General features: G+C 46.3%; 1 protein-coding gene across 1 annotated transcript in view; it reads right to left on the reverse strand.

Annotated features, from left to right (window-relative positions):
* The window catches only part of paplna (papilin a, proteoglycan-like sulfated glycoprotein), a 24,769-nt gene extending 12,670 nt beyond the window's left edge, over positions 1–12,099 (reverse strand). Inside the window, exons 1-15 of the mRNA XM_024277625.2 lie at positions 11,702–12,099; positions 10,330–10,433; positions 8,776–8,846; positions 8,267–8,370; positions 6,046–6,106; positions 5,854–5,956; positions 5,591–5,721; positions 5,017–5,140; positions 3,575–3,655; positions 3,326–3,498; positions 2,412–2,535; positions 2,207–2,333; positions 778–982; positions 472–648; positions 247–397 (exon numbers count right to left, since the gene is read on the reverse strand). Coding sequence (XP_024133393.2) covers positions 247–397; positions 472–648; positions 778–982; positions 2,207–2,333; positions 2,412–2,535; positions 3,326–3,498; positions 3,575–3,655; positions 5,017–5,140; positions 5,591–5,721; positions 5,854–5,956; positions 6,046–6,106; positions 8,267–8,370; positions 8,776–8,846; positions 10,330–10,433; positions 11,702–11,907 — 1,942 coding nt within the window. The 5' untranslated portion in view covers positions 11,908–12,099. The remainder of the gene's footprint in view (positions 1–246; positions 398–471; positions 649–777; positions 983–2,206; positions 2,334–2,411; positions 2,536–3,325; positions 3,499–3,574; positions 3,656–5,016; positions 5,141–5,590; positions 5,722–5,853; positions 5,957–6,045; positions 6,107–8,266; positions 8,371–8,775; positions 8,847–10,329; positions 10,434–11,701) is intronic.
* Positions 12,100–12,500: the final 401 nt, after the last annotated feature.

The following is a 12,500-nucleotide window of genomic DNA, read 5'->3' on the forward strand; positions in this document are numbered from 1 at the left end:
CCCTCTGACTGGATTTACACATTTCAGATGTGGGTGGAGTCAGCCTCCAACTCCACCGATTGGTTACCCTTTAATAATGTGGAACATCTTTCTTCAGTACTTTTTCCTTTAACTAATGATCCCAGAAATCTGGGCCCTGAGACACGTTATGATCCATAAGTTTAACTAAAAAACAATTAACTTTATATTCATGAAACTTAAAGACAATTTGCATAATAATTTGGAGCGTGGATATGATCAACAGACCTTGCGGGCTGTTGCAGGGCTGCCTGTTGCAGCGCTCCATCGTGGAGGGGCGGGGCTGCGCGCCACATTGGTCCACGGGGTAGAGGTTCCTCTCCTGGTCGGAGCAGATCACCTGGCGCTCCCGGGAGCCGGAGCCGCAGCTCTTGGAACACTGCGCAGAAGAAAAGACGGACCTTCAGCCGCCAGCAGAACCCCGCCGGAGACAGACGTCCCGTCGGAGCTCACCAGTCCCCACGGGCCCACGTGCCAACGGATCTGCCTGGGGCAGGCGGGCATCTCGCACGGCTGCACCGCTGGGGGGCGGAGCAAAGCGCGGCAGGAGGAGTCCTGCAGGGTCAAACCGTCTGACCCCACGCAGGTGACCGTCCTGGTCTGTTCACCTGAGCCGCAGCTCACCGAGCACTGCAACCACGCACAAGCATCATCAGAACTCACGGATGGGTTTGACGTTACGTCCTGATGGATTCATTCTTTAAAACTAAAATATTAAAAAGATATTTTAGGTTTTAGAATCATAACGTGGGTACTCACCGTGCTCCAGCTGGTTACACGGTACTCTGCGCATTTCTGCATGTTGCAGGTCTGCAGAGAGGGCGGGGCCTCGGTGTAGGCCGCACAGAGGGCGTCCTCCACCACCCGGGGGCCGGCGCCGTCGTGGGAGACGCACTGCACGCTGCGCGTCTGGGATCCGCCGCCGCAGGTAACCGAGCAGGCGTTCCAGTCGCCAACCGTCCAGCTGAGGGAACCACCGAAAGACGAGTCGGAACGACCACGAGTCACAAAAACATCCCATAATGTGAGCGAGGAGATTCATCATGAATATGTAGAATTACTTTATATTCGGGACGTTTTTGTCATGTTTTGATTTAAATAAACAGCAAATGAAAGAGTTTTACAAATGTTATCCCCAAAAACTTTATTGTTATTTTATTTATTTTAACTGCAACTTTATTCATTATTGTATGAATGCTCAGTAGGAAAACCGAAGATTAGCAACAAACCTTTAAATACATTCATGGGCAATGTTTTAATCTTTCAATGAAATTTTCAAAAAAATTGGAATTCGCTTCATATTTTAGCCACAGGCTAACGTTTTCACCAAATTAGTTTATTGAGGAATTTTAGGCTATTTTGGAGTTTAGCTAGTAGCCTATTTTAACCATGTGTTAGCTTTTTCGCTAACTTGGTATCTACTGAGTTTTTATGCTAATTTGGAATTTAGCAAATATTTTAGCAAAAAGCTAACATTTTTGACTAATTTAAGTTGCGCTACGGCAATGGCCCCACTCACAATTCAAAGATTCATTTTTGATAAACACCTGCCGCTCTGCAGAAACTATGTCCTAGAAACCGACTGTTTTTTAAATTTTGGTTAATTCGTGATTAAAAGACGACTGGGAATGCTTTGGAAATTGGTGAGAAAATGGTCGGAGTGGAACTTTAACAAACACAACTAAAAACAGGATTAGGATTACAGCGTAACTAAGGGAATCAACCAACAGAAACTTCAGGATCTAATCATTAAAAATCTGCAGTAAATATAGTATCTACAGCATCTTAGTGTGACGAGGATTAGCTTAATCCTAATCTGTCGATTGAAACTGCTCCACAGTCTCTACTTTCTACAGCATGCAGAACTAAACCGATAACAGCAGGAGACACGGGTGTTCAGAGGCGCTCAGAAGACAAGTGTGGAGAACAAAAGCTGTAAAGTTAAAGACGTCAGAAATCCTGGATTAACACACAGACAGAGAACCAGGGAGTCTTGGACTACATTTGAGCTAAACCTCTATCTACGGACGGACTACAGACCCTGTGTTACCTGAACACAGAGGCTCGGGGACGCTCTGAGGATCTCCACAACTGTGGTGGATACAGGAACGCCATCCTTTCAGACAGTCATCACAGCCAGTGAGCAGAGGGGAGGCAGAACGGCACCCTGGGAAGGTTGGGGGTTTACCTGCGGGTTTGTGGGCAGGGCTGGGGGTTGCAGGTGCGGTTGGACTGCGGCCGGGGCAGAGACGCGCACAGATAGTCCGGATACGACTCGTTGTCGATGGTGCAGAAGACCAGGCGGGACTGGTAACCTGAAGAAGGAAACCCAAAGATGAATTCTCCTTTATTTCCTCTGTTCTGCTTTGACTGGTTTGGGTTCGCAGTCTGACCTGATCCGCATTCTTTGCTGCAAGCAGACCAGGATCCAAAGCTCCAGTAGTAGCCTTCCCGGGAACGTCCGTTCGGGAGGTAATACTCGTACTCCACGCCCTGGTTTGGCTCCTGACTGATCAGCTGTGAGGAAAACCAAAATGAGCAAATATTTGGCTTTAATTCAAGGAAAGGCTTTTTATTGAAGAGCCAAACCAGGAACAGAAGGCATAAATGAAAACTTTATTGAAAAGTTTGGAAATGCTGCTGCTTGAGAAGGTCTGCAGCCACAAAAAGGAGAGTAGAGGTGGAAAGGAAAGGAACCAGTTAAAGCACTTTTCAAGAAAGTCCATCCATCTTCTTCTGCTTATCCAGGACTGGGTATTGGGGGCAGCAGTCAGAGCAAAGATGCCCAGATTTCCCTCTCCCCGGTCACTTCCTCCAGCGACTCTGGGGGGACCAGCTTGTCCTGGGTCTTCAGCGGAACACCTCTCCAGGGAGGCATCCAGGAGACGTCCGGACCAGATGCCCGAGCCACCTCAACTGGCTCCTCTCAACGTAGAGGAGCAGCAGCTCTACCACGAGTGCCCAAACTTCTCACCCTATCTCTAAAGGAGCGCCCAGACACCCAGAGGAAGCTGATTTCACTCGCTTGTATTCAGGATCTCTTTCTTTCTGTCTCGACCCAGAGTTCATGACCATAGATGAGTACCGGAATCAAAATCGACCGGTAAATTGAAGGCTTTGCAAGTATCTCAAGGAAATTAAAATGAAATAACAAAAGAAAAACACTGACAAGGAACATTGGAATCAAAGTCTGAAAGCAGTTGAGGCGGAGTCAAACGAGAGCAGGGATTGTTGGTGCAATCATAGATCAGCCAACCTAAGGTCAGACGCTACACGCCAAAAGAGCCAGAGCTTCATCCGTCTTTACCTCCACAACCAGAGGCTCGGTGGTGGGGCCGCGCCCCACGATGCTCTCAGGAACGTTGTCGCCCTCGGCGCCTCGTTGGTAGTAAAGGACGGTGCCTCCGATGGGCGTGGCTCTAGAGAACTCAATCACCCAGTGACCGTTGAGGTAGTACTCCCCCCGCAGGTTTTTGAGGGCTGGTCACACAGAGCGGTTGGGTTTTGGTTAGACTTCAGGATGGACGCAGACTTGTCTGACGGAAGAGAAACGTACCCAGGTAGTTTCGAGTGGCAGTCATCTCCCTGATGCTGATGCTTGTCGCTCCAACCGGGAGGATGAAGACCTGGTTGTAGCCTGAGGGGACAGAAGTGGAGCAGACATGTTCAGATGTCGAACCACAGAACAGTCAGGCGTGGAGCATCAACATAGCCCCTAGCCAACACATTCTCATCCGGAAGTTGTCACATATTGTCATTTGGTTAAGGAACCGTCCACATCACTGTTTCACATTTTGGACGTCCCCAAATCGTTGTTGTTGGACATGGTGGCTGTTCAAATCAAGGGTCCGCAACCCTCGCGGACTGGTACTCGGGATGTTTCCAGTAACTGTACCGTAACCCAGCACCAGACACGGTACCAGACGGAGTATCAGACGCGGACTGGTACTTGAGACACCTCCAGTACCGGTACCCTAACCCGGTACCAGATGTGGCACCAGACGCAGTACCAGACGCGATACCAGACACAGTGTCAGACGTGGACTGGTACTTGAGACACCTCCAGTACCGGTACCCTAACCCTAACCCAGTACCAGATATGGCACCAGACGCAGTACCAGACGCAGTACCAGACGCAGTACCAGACGCGATACGAGACACAGTATCAGACGTTGACTGATACTCAAGACACCTCCAGTACCGGTACCCTAACCCACCACCGGACGTGGTAACAGACGGAGTATCAGTCGCAGTACCAGATGCGGTACCAGACACAGTACCAGAGGCAGTACCAGAAGCGGTGTTAGATGTGGACTGGTACGCGAGACACCTCCAGTACCCTAAACCTAACCCAGTACCAGATGCGGTACCAGATGCAATACCTAACACAAACTGGTACTCAAGACACCTCCAGTACTGGTACCCTAATCCTAACCCTGCACTAGACATGGTACCAGAGGCAGTAAAAGACACAGTACCAGATGCAGACTGGTACTCGAGACACCTCCAGTACTGGTACCCTAACCCTAACCCAGTACCAGATGCGGTACCAGATGCAATACCTGACACAAACTGGTACTCAAGACACCTCCAATACCGGTACCCTAACCCTAACCCAGCACCGGACACGGTACAGACATGGTACCGGACCCAAATCATTACTAGACGGCATACTAGGCTTGAACCAGGAAAGGACGCGAACCAATACCAGGTTAGGGTACCGGTACTTGGTTAGAGTACCAGTGCACTACATGTCCTGGTACTGGACCGATTCCGGTTTATGGCTCGGAGGTTCGGGACCTGGGATTTAATGAGAACAGCAAGGCACGTCAAAAAAAACAGTGAGTCGGGGACACCCAAAACTTCAAAACGTGACGCGGAGGGGCCCTCGACCATATGTCAATATGTCACGACTTGGGGATGTTTCCCTGGCAAAGTTTCTCCATCATTCTTCTGGGACAGGAAGCAGCTGGGTCGTACGTATGAGCCGCTCTGTACCTGTGGGCAGGTCTCGAACAGTGAAGCGGTGCTTGACCAGGTGGCAGGACTGGCCGTTCCCCCCACACTGCAGGCAGGGGTCCTCCTGCAGAGGAGACTCCAGCATGTTGTCACAGCCCAGGCGCTAAAGGGGACGAGAGTCAGGAGATGTTTTAGGGGTTCAGAAAAGTTCAGGATCAGACCTCAAACAGCTGCTTCCTGCAAAGGAGATGAAGGAGGCGTGAGGTCAAAGGGGAAAGCGAGGAAACTCCACGAGAACAGAACCAGAACACGGAGGTGTTTGACGTTTCCACAGTCTGAAGGTAATCCGCTGTCCTGCTGGTCAGCTCCTCTGAACGTGTCCGTCCTGATTAAGGAGGCGGTTCTGCTGTCAACACTTCAGCGCAGATGAAGACCAGTGGGGGGTTCATGAACTAAAATGCTTCAGACTAACTGCAGGAAGTCACAACAGTCTTCACTTCCTTGCTGGATCTGTTTTTCTTCTTTATTTGTGAGACTCCCCTTTAGATGCTGCCACTCCTCCACTAACCGTCCCAAAGAGACTTCTTTTGCATCGATGTGTTTGCAGGAATACCTTGCAGACTCCTCCCACGCAGATGTCCCTGCGTCCAGGATGGCAGGGTGTCCCGTCAACCACAGCGCTGCGGTGGCGGTAGTAGAAGTTCTCCCCCCTCGGCATGCAGTTCAGCTCGCAGGGATTGTCGGCTGTCGGTGAGATCAGAATGCTTCACAAATTCAACCGAAATCAGCAAAAGATCGGTTCCACCCAGACTTCAGTTTGTCTGCAGGTAACTGTCACACATGCGTGAAGTCTGAGGTCAGTCTGTCTCCACTGACCTCCGTAATATGGAAGCCACTTGTAACGCTTCCCCTGGAAGTTGGTGCCGTCAAACTGGGAACATTGTTCTTCCCGGAAGTCCCTGGAACCTTCTGGGCAGTCCTGAGAGGAACGACAGCAAGAAGGAGTAGAGATGTTTTCCCAGAGTTCCCTGATAGATCTGAAAGCGGGAACCCAAACTCATGACTCACCTGGATGTTGCAGGAACGGTAGGACTTGTCCGGTCCAACACAGTTGTGTCCTCCGTCTGTCCTGAATGTGGAAAAGACTCAGTTAGACTCAGACTTTTTGGTTTCCTGTTAGCTCCATACTTTATAAAAAAAATAATAATATATCAAATATTAGAACTTCCATCCTGTTAAACTTTTAAGCTTAAGTCGTTTTTCACAACTTTTGTTGTTGTATTTTGATATTTTAGTGTACCACAATATCACAAATTTAAATGACAATTATTAGGTTAAAAATGTTTGCAATCAATTAGTTCAGTTAATTACAAGTCACAATTAATTAATTGCACAAAAAAATAAACACACGACAGCACTAATGATGCTGTTTTTAGCCAAAATCAAAAATCTGTCATTTTCTAGGTTTCTGCAGACCATCGGGAGTTCATTGGTATTTTGCCTCCGAGTTGTGGGCGGGACCAGTGGCACAGAGCAACCCCACCCCTTCCTATGACCCTCAAATGAGAGCTCTCTGTTTACACTCTCTCTCCCGCTAGCTTACAGCCCCTCACACCTTCAAGCCAACATGACCCGTGCAACAAAAACAGCAGCAATATCAGATCTATCCAACCATACGGTTCTGATCCAGATTCCAGCTCGGACGAGGAAAACAAAGACATTCACGAATCTATTTGTCTGTTGGTGGATGCCTCAGTTTTTATAGTCAAAAATGAGCAAAAATATTAATTTTTCCGCCATTTTCATCAGAGATTTGCCTGTAAATGTAAAACTGCACAGTCTCCGCCTCCTAACCAACCCTGAATAAACTGCCCAATCTCTGCTCTAATAGACTGAAGTTTATTTTTCTTCTCCATGTTCCAGAAGAGCCGATAACAGATTAATCCATGCCTAAATGTACCCGCCCTGAAGCCTCAAAGCGAGGCACGCGAGAAGCCACCGTTCACCTTTCACTCAAGAATGCAAAGACAGACAGACAGGAGGGACTCAGTTCTTCAGAAAAAGACGGATCCTCCAAAAGTTCAGAAGCTGAAGACTCGATCTCTGAGCATTGAGGGGATTTTCAGAGAAACAGACTCATTTTTAGGAGGAATTCCCATAAAGCAAACACTGAGTCAGAGCCTGAAATCACAATCCTCTCTGCCAGACAAGATCCGGCGAGTTCGTCGGGGCGTCTTCCTGCGAGTCATCTCCCCCGATCACCAGCGGACAGACTGTCTGACTCTCAGCGACTGCACGGACATGTTGGGAAGCTGCTCCTGTTGTTTCTACCGCCTTCCCCCACAGGCCTGGAGCTCAGGAGAACTTCTGGAGTTTGTCTGCAAATACTGAGCGATCAGCGGGGCGAGGACAAAGACCAGCTGCTTCACCCTCTGATGGGAGGTTTTGTATACAGCTCAGTGGCCTTGTGGTAGAGTGTCTGCCCTGAGACTGGAAGCTCGTGGGTTCAAATCCTGTCCGAGTCATACGAAAGACTCTAAAAAATGGGACCCAGTGCCTCCCTGCTTGACACTCAGCACTAAGGAGTTGGACTGGGGGTTGAACCACCAAATGGTTCCTGAGCGCGGCTGTGTCTGCAGCTCACCGCTCCCCCAGGGGATGGGTCAAATGCAGAGAACAAATTTCACACACTTAGGTGTGTGACAAATAGTGGGACTTTAACTAAAGTAATATGACACATTTTTTGGTTTGTGCCAGCAAAGCTTAGTGGGCCCCATATGGTTTAAAAGTGGGCAGAAAATGTGGCCCCAATTGGGTTTGTTAGCAGTCTCCGTGATGCCCCCACCTGTGTTAGGCCACCTTGGCTAAAGGGGGCACTCAGTGGACACCTCAGTGAGCTCTGCTGCCCAGGCGTCCGGCAGAGCAAGTGAGTGCCGCGCCCAGGGGACCAGAGGAGCAAGTAAATAATAATTAAATAAAGTAAATAACTGAATCTTTGTCCAATGGATTGTTGAACCTTAAGGTGTGAAACCACACAACCTTTCTGCACAAACTCCTGACTCCAGAAGACAAACATGATGATGTGGGCTGGTTTTGCTACAGTCTGTCATTAATTTGTCTACATCCCATAATAATCATGACTGTAACATGATGACTGAGTCTGAGAAACTGAAAAACAGAACTGAAGTTCAGATTAAACACTCAACCAAGAGGAGTTTTTACAACCATCTGACACGGATCAGCTGCTACCTTCTCCACACGTCTACGGCAATCAAAAGAGGCCAAAAACCTGTGAGTGATGCAGCGTCTGGACCTCGTGGTCACGCCGCCGCCACAGCTGCGACTGCATTCGCCATAAGGACCCCACGAGTCCCAAGAATCCATGCTGGGAACCTGCAGGCAGAACATTTTCAGGACCAAACTAACGCAGACACAAAAATATTCAACAGTCTAAAATAGTTTGCAGAAACCAAACCAAACACATTTTTCTTTATATTTGTTTAGATCATAAAAACCAAATTTAGTTTTAACAGAAATATTTCTTCATTGTGTTTGTTAAAGATGCAGGTCGTAAAAGAGGCTCTCTATAATTAAAGGTTTCTTGCAGGATTATAATGACATAATTAAAGTTTCTGCAAAGAAATTAACTTTTATGACCACAAAAATAAACAATATTTCTTAGCACCTAAAAAAAAAAGATTTTAAAAGTTGGAGCTTTAACTGCACATCATTTCTAAATATCTGCTGAAAAGTTCCAATGCAGTTTTCTCTGTTTTTAGGTCTAAAATAGGGATTTACCGTGAAGGCTGCAGGCAGCAGCAGCTGGAGGATCATCAGAGGCAGAAACATCTTCAACACTTTCTGAAAACCTAACAATAAAACAGTGAAACAAGATGAAGGTCAAATTTTTACTAAAGTAACACTGTTAGAATCAACGTCATTTCATTAAAAATGTTCAAAAATCTCCTTCTGGAATAGGACTGTGTCATCAGCAAACAGGATTTCAAACACATTTCAGCCTCCACTAATAGAAATCTTTTTTTAAGCACATGGGCCTGAAATATTTCAGCCATTCACCAACAGTCTATCAATGCCTCTCTTCAATTAGTAACTCTTATAATTTCACAAAAGAACCTCGATTGTTTCCCTTTAGTCAACATTTTCCTTTGTCTGCCTGACTTCCATCAGCCTTCCAGCTGCTTCCTGTTTGACTCCATAATGGATGGATAGATGGATGGATGGATGGATGGATGGATGGATGGATGGATGGATGGATGGATGGATGGATGGATGGATGGATGGATGATGGATGGATGGATGGATGGATAGATGGGTGGATGGATGGAGAAGCAACAAATATTTGATCTTGAAACAAAACATTTTCTGGAAACAATAACATCTTGGTTTTTGTTACGTCTTCAAATGTCAGACGTTTGACCCAAAACCAATTAAACTGAACACTTCCATAAAGCAAAACTAGTGAAACAAAAACAAATATATCCCATAATTCAATAATTCCTCGTTTTATTCAGAGAGAACTTGGGTAAATGTTGGTTCTTCAGTTCTCCACAGGTTCCACCACAGAACTTTAATCTGTTTGAGATCTGGAACTGAGTTGTACGGAGTCCCCAAAGGGACATAAAAGCAGAAAAAAAAAGGTTCTCGTATTTTGGAGTTAAGCTAATATTTTAGCTGGCTATTAGCTTTAGCGTTTACAGCTATCAGCTTCAGCGTTTTTAGCTATTAATTTCAGCATCTTCGGCGGCCAAATTCAGCTCACGGGATTCACACTAGCATTATTGCAGGTAATGTTATATATGTAGCATTTAAATATGTTAAAAGTTAAATTAGTTCAATAAATGTTGATCCTGTTCAACCCGAGATCTAAGGTGTGTTTTGGATTTTGGCCCCTTGTGCGACTGAGTTTAACACTCCTGTTTAGGAGCTCCATAGAATTTTGCAGAATTTTTGTCGTCTTTCAGATTTCAGCTCAAGTTCACAGAATGGATTCATGTTCGCTGTAAAAATCCAAACATCAGCTGCTGCCTGTCGTAGTTTTTCACTCTTCTACAAGTGTGTTAACCCTTTAACATCAGAGCTCCAGTGTTTATGTTCTTTGATTTACTGTAACTTTTCATCGAGCCGCTTTTTTCCTTTAGAATCTATTGGAATTATCATGTTAACAATTGAAAAGTTACAGTATATTAAAGACCGGGTGTTAAAGAGTTAAATGTTTTGACTGTAAAGATGGTTTAAAAACAGCTGATTATCAGGGACAGTTGAAGGGTCGCCGTCAGAGGAGGTCGGAGGAGAAAACTCCCCTGAACTCTGATGTGGAGAATTCTATCTCACCTGAAAACGGGGAGTTAGGTTCTGTTGCAAGTGAACTCTGGTGCGATCGATGACAGTGTGAATGCAGGGCGGATATCCAGCAAGCCAAACAGGAAGAACAAAAACTATATAAGAAGATTGGAAAATGTGGTTCAACAACATTCGAATTGTGGGACAAACAAAATTATTTTTTCACACTTAGAAATTCTATGAGTTGTGACCATTTTTTGGCCTTTGGTTCTCACTCTGGGGCCTCGATCTGAAAAGTTAATGAAAGTGTTATTAAAAAAAATGTAAAAATCACTGCAATGGCATAAGATTGAGGATGTGAAAGTGTTTTGTCCTCTCCGTCCCTCTGCAGTGATGGAATGTTCCAGTGAACAGCAAGTTAGCGAGCAGAGAAGTTCGTCTGTCAGATTTTTATTCCAACTTTGTGGGTAAAAAGGACTTTTTGCTGGGGATCGGCTCAGCAAACATGTTGCCAGGTGAGGCAGGTGGAGCAATGCCATCATGAGACCTACTAATAATAAAATAAATATGTGTCAACTGACCATAAATGCAGTTTGATCCTAATTATTTCATTTTTATCCTCAAAATCTCTTGAATGTTTCCTGCTCAATTTCAGTGCAGGATGTGAGTGAGTAGAAACACGTATGGATACATTGTCATGGCAATTATCTGGCACATCTGTCATAGGAAAATCTCACCAGATAATATTTAGAATCAAAGTTCAAAGCGGCTGAAAAGAAAACTCTGATGACCCAGCATTCTAGCAGCCTTTAAACGCATCACTCACTGGACGAATCTCACCACAGATTTGTGCGTAAATGACAATCGATTCCTGCGCTATTTTTAAAGATTTGTGCGTAATTTAATTTTCAAGCTGTTGTAATTTAAATTGTGTAAGTGTAAATTGTTTTTTTTATTTTATTTCGTGATTTTTGCAGTTATACACAAAACATGGTATGAGTTAAAAATCAAGAATTACGCACAAATCAAGAGTTACGCACGGATTTGGGTGAGTTTTTTCTCTCTCCGTACTTTCCCGCCAGGCCCCCTCAGGTGAGGGTCCTCAGACACACCTGTCTGATCACTTTCTCATCAACGTCTTGACGCTAAACAACCACAGAGGACGAACAAACTCGGATGTTTCTCCACTAAACTTCTGTTCTCTCTTCCATGAGGACAAACTAAAAAGTTTTGATCTTCTGAAAGCGGAAGAACAAACTTCTCCAGCAGCTGCAGCTTTTCTTCTTTAGTGAACATCTGAACATGTGAGTAATGCGGAGCTGCAGGCGATTCAGGCGTTTATCAAACCAGATCATCTTGCTTGTCTGTCAGCTGAGCATGAAGCTGCTCCATCTGTCAATCACACGTCCGAGTTCTCCCTCACCTGGTTCTGCGGCTCTGACTCGGTTTCCTGAGGTTCCGGGTCCGGCGGGCCGAGCGGGACGCAGCGCCAAAGCGCGTGTGAGAGCCGGTCTGAGATCCGTCTGTACCCCCCCTCTCTGAGAGGAGCTCCTGTTGGTTCGGCCTCCGGCGGGCGGCATTTAACCAGCGACCCCCCGCCCCCCGAACGCGCAGATGTTTGACGCCCATCGTGTAATTTTAGACTGTAAAAAACCCTCGGTGCGCGCGCGCCTGTGGAGGAAGGTTTTCCCCGTGTAAACACAGACACCAGAACTTCTGCGCGGGTTCGGGTCTGGCTTTCATTTTCAGCGGCAAATGAGACCCAGATGTTTCCCTTTGAAGCTCCGCTTCACCTGATCCGGGCGCGTTCACGACAGAGAATGTGATCCGGGCGCGTTCACGACAGAGAATAGCTAACAAAATGAAAAAAACAATAAACCCCAAAGAACCACGTTGTACTGAATAAAGGTGGATCATATTCATTCTACAAATGAAAACTGATTATTTTACGTCCGGAGACTTACAATCCTTCCAAACATTTGGGCCCCAAACGGTTCACCCGAGGGCTGAACTGATGGACCCCAAAAGGGTTCGACCAAAGGTTCCATGGTGGCACCAAAGTTTTGCCCATGTGGCCATCAAGAGGCATTTACTGATAATTTGACACGCAGCTTAACGAAGTGGAGCCAAAATGAGGCAATTAACAGCAATGTGGGTTCATCTGTGGAGGGGGGGTCAAATGAGGGGGCTAAAACCAAGACACACCTGAGGTCGAACAGGAT

This window comes from Oryzias melastigma, linkage group LG22, assembly GCF_002922805.2.
Source record: "Oryzias melastigma strain HK-1 linkage group LG22, ASM292280v2, whole genome shotgun sequence".
In the NCBI taxonomy this organism is placed as follows: Eukaryota; Metazoa; Chordata; class Actinopteri; order Beloniformes; family Adrianichthyidae; genus Oryzias; species Oryzias melastigma.